This window comes from Lagopus muta, chromosome 10 (assembly GCF_023343835.1).
Source record: "Lagopus muta isolate bLagMut1 chromosome 10, bLagMut1 primary, whole genome shotgun sequence".
Lineage (NCBI taxonomy): Eukaryota > Metazoa > Chordata > Aves > Galliformes > Phasianidae > Lagopus > Lagopus muta.
Window position 1 is genome coordinate 12,766,010 of NC_064442.1, and position 12,814 is coordinate 12,778,823.

The following is a 12,814-nucleotide window of genomic DNA, read 5'->3' on the forward strand; positions in this document are numbered from 1 at the left end:
TGAGAATTTGCTTACTGCTATAAACATGTTTCATGCAAGCAAATAGCGTCAGTTGTATTACACCTTTTAAAGCCTTCACAATGAAAGATGCAAAGGCCATACTTAAAAATTCTAACTTTGGTGACAACAGTTGATTGAAATATACAGAACCTGTAACATCTCTGGAGATCCAGCCATAAAAAGTGAATAGACTCACATCCAATAGCTTCACAACCTGCTGCTGTTGGGTACTCTGTGCCTGTTCTTCTGGCAACGCTTTCTCCCCCTGAATCACAGAACGGCCAGGGTCGGAAGTAACCTCAAGGATCATGAACCTCCAACCCCCCAAACAATAGGAATTTGTCTACAATCCTCTAAAATTAGTCGAAAAGCAGTATTTTTTTGCCCAAACTGTGCAAGACAAACTGAAGCATTCGCTGCACTTGAGGAAGCACCAAATGACCATAAGCTACTGATTTTCAGTAGCTTTCAACCGAACAGAAACAAAGCTAATGTGCACATGGCATGCATCTTTTTCAAAAATAGTAAATTACATATCCAATATGAAATTATAATTCAAGTAAATATTGTTAATCTCTGCAGAAGCGAAACATATATTCCAATATGGACACCGAGAATTAAATTGAATTTAATTTTTTTTTGCAAGGCAATGTAAACTTGAGCTCAAATGTTCTCCTAAGTTCAAAGAGAAAGATGGCACAGAGAAAGAACTGATGATGGCTGCAAAATAAGAAAAACCTTTCACGACACAGAAACAAAAAAGTTATGTGCAGTTACACACAAATAACTCAAATGCAGTCAGTGTAAATTATCTTTGACTTAAGCCAAAAGCATCTATTCAGCTTTGCTCTAAGAACCAAACAGAATACAGGAAAGGGATTCATTTTCATAATTATGCAATTTCCTGCAGCGTTAAGATAACAGATTTCTTCAGATAGGAAAAACAAATACATTTTTCGTTCTTCACAAAAACAGCATACCACTGCTTTCATTATATAATTTAATGGTCTGTTTAAACAGCCTGATGGTCTTGCTACAAAAACTATCTAGTACTCTCTTGCTCCATTTGGAAGGGGTGCTATTTCAGATGTTCAACATCTGGATGGTTTTAGACCTAACATTACTCTCGTAATGTATATGCATTCTCTACACAGACTGAAACGAACAACCCTCTACATATTAAGTGTCTGAGAATTCACATGTTTTTGTCAAATACTCAGGTTTTTCCAGTCTCAGTTTCATTTTCCACATATTCTCAAAAGCATGGGGCATTCAAACTATGTTTTCGTCCAAATTCATATCATTGAAATAGCAAATATTTTAAAAATTTAATTGCATAAAAGTCAAATGTGAGGAAGTTACAAGCAAGTATCATAGAACTGGTTCCACTTGAAGTTAATCTTCGCCAACACCACGTATGAATTTTTCAAAATATTTAATTAGCACGTAAAATCAACGTCAGGTTAAAAATATCATAGGTTTCTCTTTGTTTATATGCACTCATGAGCTGCTTCAGTAACATACACAAGAGGTTCCATAGCTGGTTTACTCCTCTGAACTATCCTTCTTAGGATGCTGTATTTTATATTCCGTCACGTCTACATGCATGAAGACAACAGACTTGTTATTAACACCTCAAATTAACAATTTCAGTATCACTTTAAAGGAGAGAAGAATATTGCCACTTACTGTTCTCAGTTTTTTTTGTCTGTTTTTATTTTTATTTTTTGAATTCTTAAAGCAGAAGAGCTGTGACTACATAAGTCATTCCACTTTTCTTTTAAAAAGGCATAGATTTCACCTGCATGGATGAAAATTAAGGAGCAATTTAAAATTTAATTCATGTGACTCTTCAGAGTCTTAAGCAATTTTGAGATGTGGTTTATTTAGAGGCCTCAACAACAATCAGAATGGTCTCTACAGGTTAATGCTGTTGCTGATTAGACTCATTTAGAAGCCAAGTCCAGACAACATAGAAGGACAAAGCAAACTTCAATTGCATGCTGATGGTCCAGAAAAATATTTCCATGTAATCTGGAAAAGTCAGCACATCTAACCACAACACACAGCTAGAAAAATATTCTTATGCATAGGCACTTGCTCATTTAATTCTTAAAAACAAAAAAGAAAAAAAAAAAAAAAAAAATCACTTAAGCATCAAATTCACAATTTTAAAATGAAAATTTTGAAATGAAACTGTTCCTGCAAACTGCTACCTAATCTTTTATAAAAAGGTGGGAATATTATGCCCAAAGTTTCAAGCTGAGCAGTGAAATTATTCACAAAGACAAAATTTTGTTGCAAATATTTACTCAAAAAAGGAATAATTTACAGCAGTGCTTTAACAGCTGTTCAAAACATTTAACACATTAAAAACAAAACCAGGTCAAAAGCACATTCTGAATGTTTCCAATGGAGCAAGGAAGTTGTAAGAGCAAGCTACTGTCATATTCATTTCTACACCTAACTGCTAACTATAAAAAAAAAAAAAACCAGCAGCTATCTTTTTGAATATAACTTAGACTACAAAAACTTGTGAAATTGAACTGTACATTCCCACAGTATATGCTCTCGTGTCCTTTTTTCTAAGAGTCAGCAAGTAGCAGCTGTTAAATGGCAGAATGCATGCCAGCTGGTACTTCCAGTTTGGGGTTCTCCTTCTTGCTTAAAACAATTTTTACATTAAACCATACTTTGGTTTGCCTTACAGACCATTCCTATGGGTCTACCACTAAGAATATTTAAAACAATGGTAAAAGCCTAAAAGCTACAGTACTTTTAGCAGTATGTCCTACTTTTTACAATTACGTCTGGTATTTCTGCACAGTCTGCATACTGAAAACCCCACAAATATATATATTTTATTGTAGTATTTCCACTTTCACTGAAAGTTTAAGTCAAGTCTACAGTCTGGCAGGATTACACCTGTACAGAGGTGCATAGATTCATAAAATTGTTTACATGCTTTTACAGAAAGGAATGTGATACCAAATTCAAAGCTTGTGTTTACCCAGCTATCAGCAGACCAACAACCATTGCTACAAGTGTGCTTCATTTCAGCATTAGAACTAAATTCATACTAAGTTCCACTTCATTAAAAGAGTTTTTAAAATCTTCTCTTTGCTAGCAAGTTATCTATTCCAGATACAAAAAATAGATTTTTTTCCTCCTTTCAACTCATACGAGTTACATTACATACGAGAGAAGAAATAGCAGAGAAACTTAAAAAGACATTACCTTTTCTAAATTTACTTGATTCAGTTGTGCATACATATTTTATCTCCATATGCCAAATTTCCCTTTCAAAAAACCCCCAAACCATTAGCATCAATGAGCACACTCATCAGGAATGGTCCATGGTGTTTCTATCATTATATATAACACACAAGGAAATGAATGTAATTTCAGCTTGCTTCATTTTCATCTGTTTTGTTTACAGTTGTTTCCATTCTGCTGGGACTGCCTTCTTGAGAAGTCTTGTCTGTTTGTTCAGAGAGTTGTTCAGCTTGCTTTGATGAAGGTGCAACATTACCTTTCTGAAGAATTTCAGTTGCTTCGTGCTCTAGTACCTCTGACGGAGTCAAAGGCTCCAAATGAATACTGCCTTGTTCACTCATGTCTGAACTAACTGATTCGGGTTCATTTCTTTTTCTCAAGAACTGCTCAAAACTAACATCTTCACCCAAAGTTAGCTTTAAGTCCTTTGCATTCATCGCTGAAAGTGTAATTTTATCCAAGTTTTGCACTTTAGTCTGATCAGTCAAGACAACATCATCTGATCTTTGGGAAGCTTTCAACTCACTTTCTCCATGAATACATTTTTGTTTCTCGCCTACCAATTGTTTATTATGATCTGAATCACAACATGTTCCTTTCTCATGCAAAGATTTCTTCGTGCTGTTATCATGGAGTTCCAAATTGGGAACGTTTTCTGTATCTGACAATGATGAATTTTCTTCAGTCTTTTCAACTGATGCAATTTCATTTTGGTTTCTATTGCATTCTTTTGTTTCCTCTGAAGAATCAAGCTCCTGTTTGCTGAAAAAACAAAATGTTATTTTTCTAAAAGTTGTAATAAAGCAACAAGTGGCTATACTCTGCAAAGTAACAGCCAAATGGCATTGCAGATTTCCTATTTGTTATTTCTTAAAAGTTTTCACAGCAAGACGGGGTGAATTTAAATTCATTTTTCTTACCCATTTATATATTCAGCTTTAGTATTCTTTAATTCTTGCATTTCATCACTAGAAATGAAGGTTATTTCTTTCTTCTCATGTGGAATTTTAAAAAATACAGCACTAAGCTGCTCTTTGACGCAAATGCAGACACAACTAATCAAAACTTCTGTTGATGATGTGCAAGAAAAATAAGCCAGTTCATACTTTTGTACTGATAAACTGAATCTGCACTGCTAACACGTGTAAAGAAAGAAAAAAGCTAGCTGCTGGAAACCACAATTAATTCAAATCTAAAATTTAGCATCAACTAGAAATTTGCAGTATTTCAACAAGTAAATTGGTGAACGAGCATTTTTAGTCACTTTTCAGAGTAAAACCACATGGTGATAGATAAAAGAACAGTGTTGATACATGCAAGGAAAAATGAGAATCTTATTATATAGTAACACAGAAAACACAACAAAAAATCTATACAAAATAGTTATTGTTTAATTTTGCATTATTTCAATAAAGCCACATGCAGTTTTGTAAAGTGATCAGGAAAGGGAAGTGCGAGAGGGATGAGAATCCTCCAAAGAGATTCAACTATGTATTTCAGATGCCACCTTTACTGACAAAAACAGTCACATGCTGTATGCAAACTGCTCACATTCATATGCCAACAGACAAAACCCTGCCTTCTGATATCTCTTCATTTGTTATAGGAACATCAGGCTTCTCTCATCATTTCAATGAGGAAGCTCATTTTTTTGCTGTGAAGATTTAGGCTTGGTAAAAACATAGTTGGAAACTCACTCAAGATTCTTCAGAATGACAAGTAGCTCTAACTGCCCTAAATGGTGATGTTAAATAGACCAAAAAAAAAAAAACCCCAAAACAGTGAAAGGTGGCAGAGGGCATGGAAGAACAAGCTGAATTTCAGATGAAAGTTCTATACAGGAAATGAAATTTGGAGCAAGTACATATCCCAGTTTAATGTTTGAGTCTAAAAGTTGCAAATAGTATTTGAACAGTAATATGCAGATAAGAAATGCAAGAGAGATGGCATCATCAAGTATTATATGCATCAAAAAAGCATCTGTGCTTTTTTCAAATAGTTTTAAATATGCTTGAAACCATTTCTGGCTAAACCCACTTGCTAAGCAATGGACAGTTCAAGGAACAGGAAATAATCAGATTCTTGCTATTATATTTTTACAGTATATTTTCAAACTAAAAGTTAATGTCATTCGCCTACACGCTAAGTGATACTGAACTGCACAGCAAAAGTCTAGCCCAGGTGCTACAAGCTACAAACACTCAGAAGTTTAAGTTTTACTTTCACTCAAAGAAGCTAATTCCAGAACATTCAACTTCCTACCTAGGTTTACGACACAGGAATATTTTGAATGGGGTAAGAGACTACAAAGAATCTTAAATGGTGAACTCTTACTGCCTACTGAGATAGTCATAATAATAATTTCACTGTGACACCATTTCTTCATTCATAATCAGTTATTAACTCAGGAGATAAACTTATCTGCCAAATTACAACTTGAATTAGCTACTACTGACAGACAAGTATGCATGCTTTTTTCACTTATCAGGCTAACACAATAAACAATACTTCCCAACTTACATTTCTTTCTATTCTAATTTGAATTATTATGAATTATTATTATTATGAATTATTCTCCTCCAACTCAAACTACTAGAAATAAAAAGAAAATGTAATGATTCAGAAAAAACTTGAGACAAAGTTCCAGCACAGGAGCTAGGCTCACTACCCAGCAGCTACAGATGATAATTAGCCTTACCACATCTGCTCCTAATTACCTCACCTATTCCAGAAAAATACTAAGGCTCTGTATAGCTAAAGAAATTCTAGTAAATACTTAGAACTGCATTCATATGAAAATCCAATAAACTATGAAACCGTTTATGTTACCTTTAGCTGCTACTCTTCAACAAGCAGCTTTGAGAACTGAAGTTGAAAGTTAACAAGCAAAATAATACGCTTTACTTGACAACTTTTGAACACAGGTATGCAAAAATGGGTTTAAACAAAGCAATAACTAATTCCTCGTTAGCACTGACAACAATGGTTCCACACAGGGCACTGCAGATGGATTACATTCACACACCATTCACACCAAGGAACTCTTAAAGGACAAACCTACTTTAACATAAAATGGAAATCCATCACAATCTCCCCTTATCTTCATACACTCAAACCCCAACTTCGACCAAATCCAGCCCTCTTTGCTATCAAATCATTTTTGGTGAAGTGCAAGAACTGTGGAATGGGAAGGAAGAAAAACTTTCTACATTCATTTCTCACGCAGAAGAAAAAACTCCCCAATGTCTTATACCAATAAAACAGAGTTTAAAAATAAAACTGCTCAGCTTATGTAAGGCAATAACCACCACAACAACAAATATACAGAAAATAGTGATCTAGTACTGCTGAACACATCAGTAAGGTCCTTCACATTGAACAACCCTCCAATGGAACAGTTTACCTCTGCTGACAACTGCTGATAAGCAAAAACTCAGTAGTTGTGACACACTCAACCCCTCAATAAAAAAGAAACCCATGACATATGGAATTTCAAAAAGTCGTTCTGATAGTAAGTCAGCAGCTGAGAAAAGAGACTTCTAAGTAATGTTAGGAATGAAAGACTCTTTCAGTCTATATGCAGACAGTACTGTGTAAGAGCGTAGAAAAAAATAAAGAGACCAAGGAGATGTGGAAAATGAAAACATCAAGGATTTTGGTGAAAAGTTAGAATATAAAACCTGGCTATTGTTTAATAAAATAACAAACTCATTTTCTAAAGCATGCCACCAGCCATGGCTACAGACTGTGAAAACTGGGCTGTATTAATGAACCTATTAATGAACCAGCCGCTGTACCGTCTGTATGAACTCCAACTTTTGAATAAGGCTACTTGCAGAAGACAATTTTGAGTCCAAGAGACTCAATCTACTAAATGAAAGCATACAAATACCACAAACTAGAGAATCTTGGAAATTAAAAGGAATTTTTCCTTATTGTATAGAAAATGTAAGATCTGGGAATTAAGTGAGGCTGAAGGAAGATCGGCTCTGCATACTTGCTGTGCTCTGTCTCTTTTTCAGTTTTGGTGGTTCTGATTGTTTTTTGTTTTGTTTTTAAACTCTACTAGCTCAAGTTTTCTTTGTTGCCCTTTGCAATGGACATTCACTTAATGTTCTTTAGAGCATTATTATTTCGTATTAAGCCCCTACAAAACCAGCAAGAAAAGAAACCACACAGCTTCAGGTGACATTTACGTATCTGCATACACAATAGCTGCAAGGTATGCACATGAAGACCCTCAGTTTGTGGACTGTACTTACAGGTAACAAAATCAGTACTATAGCTGCATTTACTTTGGTGCGACCCAACAGCAGTCTTGAGGCAAATTCCTAACTGTTCCCACACACTTGTTTGGTTTACAGAACTGTTCTGGTGTGTGCAAACTAAATTTCTTTTTGAGGAAACTGAACTAGAAGCTCTGATTCATGAAGGCACCTAACGAGTTCAAACTTCTAACAGAGTCCTCAAGAATCTCATCAACAGGAAACAAAGAGCAGGTGCATATACTGATGTTAATTTTACCTAATTAAATGTAAAGATAGGAAAATGTAGTACATAGCATTCAATTATAATGATTTACCCGTAGTTTAAAGATGGAGTTAGCTTCTCATACCTGAACCACTTAGTCTCAATTCCTAAGTATTAGAAGTGAAAATAAAATTCTAATTATTTGGTACTCTGCATACGACTAAAGAAGGGTAATGGAGAACCTTTTCTAAGAAGAAAAATAACTTATAAAGAGAAACTGAAAGCACACAACTGCTTTTTAATTTACTTTTTAGTTTACTTTTTAAAAAGAAGTACTACAAATGTATTTACAATGACTGAAACAGTGTTCTGACTGAGCTTTTAAAGGTTAAATTTGCATTAAAATTGTTGAAGACTACTAATTGGAGTAAGATACTTTAGGCCATGGGATCTGGAGTAATAATGTATACATACACATATATTTAAGTCTGCCCACAGACTTACATGTGCCCAAAGCCATGTACAATTTGAGCTACTTTCCTAGACAAACATTAAAAACCCACAATTATTATTTTCCTTAGATCTGTAGTTGTAACAGCTACAAAACAAAATGAATTCCCAAGGACTAACATTTACTACTATACAATGTATAATTCTTCCCCATTTTCCCTTTCGATGCTGTTAATTCATACACAATAATACAAAAAAATCTTTTTAACACTGTGTACAATTTATCAGAAACTTTGACTTATTTGTAAGTTAAGCACTGTTTTGACAATTAGAACCTAAATTCTTTGTGTCTTTTTAAGTACATTTTGACTGCCACTCAAAAGTTTTTGTCGCAGAAAAACACATTATGAAAACACTAATTAAAATATTCAACTACCTGAGAAATAACAGCATGTATTATTTTATGTAACTGAACTCCAAGATGCAGCTAATTATTGTATTTTCTTTCATATGTTGGTGTTTCTGTTTTTCCTTCAGGTAAACTAGGTCTTGAAATTTTCTGTAATAATTAAGGATGTTTTATTTTTTATCCATGACCAGTTGATTACAATAAAGTTGCAGAGACAAATTCACACTGACATCCCATACATCTACTAAGAAGCAGAGACTGGGTTACAGTATCTGGGATACAGATGTTAGCAAAATCTTGCAATTTAAGGGAAAAAAACAACACAGCTTTAAAGCAATCCTTGTAGCCTTTTTCATGTATGCAATTGTAAATACCCCTTACTGAATAGGATCTCATAACTATGTCCTGACAGCATTTTATTTGGAAGGTAAAAGCAAACAAACAAAAAACCCAGAACAACTAATTTGACAAATCTGTTTTGCTAAAACACCAACAGAAAAACAAGAAAGAGAAAACTGAGGTTAGCACACTAAAGCATTACAGTGTTTTAGCCCTACAGATGTCTTTAAGTTAATTATAAAGAAGATTCTCAGCAGAAAGCTCATCACAGGACAAGCCTGAATCTATTGTAATGCATCCACCCAAGGAAGTAATTTTTGAACTCTGAACAACATGATCAGATTTTTTTTATTTTTCTTTTTAAAGAAGAGTAGAAAAAGTAATTATTATTTTTTTTTAATTGCCAGTGGAAAAATTGTCAAAGCAGTCTTCTAAGAGCTTCTCATATATCACAGGGCATTTCGTCCATATATTATCTTACTCTTATTAAGAAAACTATACGTGCTTAAAAAAAAAATTAAGAAACCTAGTTTCTGTCCAAATAAGTAAATTCTGGTTTTACAATAAAAGAGGTTTTTACACAGAAATAAGCACCTCAACCACTTGTATTACAAACTCTTAAGATATTTTAAACCCGCATCAACAGTATTATATATTGTTAATATTTGTCTCCACAGAGGTGGTATATTTTGCTTCAGTGAGACCAAATCATGCAGCAAATATCCTGAAGGTGTATGGTCAGGCTAAGCTTATGCTATCTTCTAAAAGAGCCCCTGCTATATTTCTATCACACTTTGCTGTATTTCTGTCGTGCTATTCCCATAGACATAAAATCCATGACAAGAAACACTTCCAAATTCATGTCTCCACCTCCACATTCTGTGAAGTATGCATCTACTCTGATCTACTACAGAACCTTCTTTTCTACCCATCATGTTCCTCAGGTCTCATTGAGCCTTCCCCACTGAACAGAGGAACTATATGGAATGGAAGATTTCTTGTCTTATCTCTCTAGATCTCATATGCTATGTTTTTAAACAATTGAATTCGACCATTTTAATTTTTGGTTGTTCAGCACCCAGTAACCAGAGCTTTGATGTGGCCCAAACCACAGTGAAAAGCAACTCACAGTTCTGACAAGTCTTGCTTATACTCCAAGTAACAACTGAGAGCTAAAACCAACGTAGCTATTTTGTCTGTATTCACCTTCTCCAGTCATAAGGGCTCTGGTTTTGTTCTTTTCTTTTTGTTGTATTTTAAATGAAAATCAAAATTATGAAACAACATTTTGTGAAGCAAAATATAGAAATTCCAGGTCTTTTCTAATTCTTACACAGCTGGCCCCCCACTGAAACTGTAGGAAATGCATTCTAAACATTCTAAAGCATGAAAAAAGGAAAAGTAAAAGAAACAAAAAAACCCAAATATGCCTAAAGTGGTAATAGGATTTATGGACAGAAAAGATTCTGCTGTTTATGCTTCATAATCCTTTCACCTTTAACACAACTGAATGAAGACAGACAGGCCTGTCAGATTGCTACACAAATAGCACATATGCTTAGCAAGAAAGCCATTCAGTCCTCATGAGGCATTTCCAAAGATTTTCATCTTTAAAAACAACACAAATAAAATAAGTAAAGAAGAGTTTGAAATCAGTCCATAGCCAAATCTCAGGTTGTATCTGAAGTCGATTTTGAGGTTCCCTGAAGATGAAGATACATATGTAAGACAACCAAACCATTCCTTCCTTGGCTTCTGACCTACAAATCAACCAGCCAGACTGACTACCAACTGGGAATGTTTCCGTGGCTGACCTAATAAAAGTGTCCCACCACTGCAGTAGTAAAACACAGAAAGCTGTTTCCTAGCACTATGCGTATCTTCTGAACTACTGAAACAGTAGGATATGTATATTTAAAGTAGAACTCTATCATGTCTTCAGATTATTTATGAAGTTCAGAGATATTTTTTATATTTTGTGGAGAGAAGAAAAGACGTTACCTCCAACTTAGCTTCTTTCACTCTAATGGAGATTTCAGTCTTTAACCTAGTGGACAATGAATTAGGATTCAATATTTTCAATACTGTATAGTAAAACAGAGACAAAAGATGAAGATACTTACAGCAACTAAGAAAGTAACTTGGTAATTTGAAATCAATTTTCAAAGTCTATACTTAATTTTGAGCTTAAATGTACTTCAGGGTTCTAAGAGAACATGTAAGGATTCTACAATACGTTACTGGTTGTACAGAAACTGTGATATAAATTGCTTCTGCGTAACCTGTTCCAGCAATTTAATCTCATGAAAAACAGCAATCAGTCTTCAGACTGCTACTGGTACTTCTAGCACTACAAGAAGAATAGTTCCCTTACCATAAAGGCCTTTTAAATAACGATTCAAGTATTTAAGACCTGAAATTACAAATCTGCTGAGATCATAAAACCATACTCTGGTCAACAGCATATATTTATTTTAAATATCTACCATCACCCAATTCCTCGGGACAAAGTTGTGGTTTACTTGAGGGCAACTGTAAAACACTGCAACTGACCTCCAACTACAGCTTGGAGGAGATGCTTCCTTCAAAACACAGTCAGTGCATTAGATGAGTTATAAATTATTAAGATCTATTGACTTTTCAAACCACATTAATTAAACAGCTTATCACAATATCACTAACATTGATTTTCTGTATTTGGAAAAGAAAATGCTATTGTAGAGATAGCAAGAACTATCTTAACCAGGCTAACAACCCTTGTTCTAATATAAAAGCTAAGCTTTCAAAAGTGTCCTATAAAAAAACCTGCACAAATACCTTAAAATTGCTTACATCTGTATCTTCTTTGTTGATGCTGCATTAAAAGCAAATTAATTCTGCTGGAGTATGGCACTGTCTGTTATTACTTGAATTATGTTATTAATCATAAATTAAATGATTCATGATCTTACTGAGCCTTAATGGCTGTCTGCAGAGTACAACACACTTGACAAAAGAAACAGCTTCAAATTCAATTTTATGAAAAAGTACACTAATACTAGGTTGGTATGCACCCACATCTGTTTTCCTAAATTAATTTTTAAAATGGTGCTAAAAGCAGGCCCTTTCAAGAATTTTTATTTTTAAGAACTTTAGCCCACCCTTCCAGCATATCATGTACACCTTCTAGTAACATTAATGCTGTAGCAGGTAAACAGCTATTTATGTTTTATTATTACACCTTAATTTGGAACAAACCATGGCAGAGGTAACTAGGAAAATATATACGTATGTTTTATAACTGGTATTTCACCACGGTTGCAATGCTCACCTAGGTAACAGGAAGAAAAAGTGTCAGGGTAAATCAAATGATAACACTTTTTCGGGGTTAGGGATTTAAAATACTTTGAAATGTTTAATCATGAGTAGCAATATCAGTAGAAGATAATGCAGCACAAGATATTTAGGTTAACTTCACTGTTTTAATCATTTCTATACAAGAGTTTAAACAAATCCATTCAAAATCGCATTTGCCCAAAACCAATCAGTAATTACTCTGGAAAGGGCAAAACAACCTAGACAAATCAGACACTGAAGGATAAAACGTTGTTGTTGAATTAATAAACCTAAGCTTTGTCATAAAAATTCACCAGCTATGATCTGAATCCAATACCCGTTTATTGTTTTAAATATCTTAAAAACATACAGGATAGATTATAGTGTTTTGAAAGCAAACAAGATAAGGTTTTGTTATAACCACCTCTTGGTTAATACAGTTCAACTTGGATTACTGATATTCTCAACCTTGTTTCTATTTCAGAATAGGTTTTTGAACGCAGCTCTAATTCATAATTAGCAAAAACCAGAGAAGACAGTCACTCCATGATGCTA

The 12,814-nt window shown here is 34.2% G+C and overlaps 1 protein-coding gene across 9 annotated transcripts in view; it reads right to left on the reverse strand.

Moving 5' to 3' along the window:
* Nucleotides 1-606: 606 nt before the first annotated feature.
* The window catches only part of ZNF280D (zinc finger protein 280D), a 46,327-nt gene continuing 34,119 nt past the window's right edge, over nucleotides 607-12,814 (reverse strand). For 5 of the 9 annotated variants that reach the window (XM_048956493.1, XM_048956489.1, XM_048956492.1 and 2 more), the window contains one exon: nucleotides 607-4,038. In XM_048956493.1, coding sequence (XP_048812450.1) covers nucleotides 3,405-4,038 — 634 coding nt within the window. In that variant the 3' untranslated portion in view covers nucleotides 607-3,404. Of the gene's footprint in view, nucleotides 4,039-10,945; nucleotides 10,992-12,814 lie in introns of all 9 variants that reach the window. The other 4 variants (XM_048956496.1, XM_048956494.1, XM_048956495.1 and 1 more) reach the window with 4 other exon arrangements.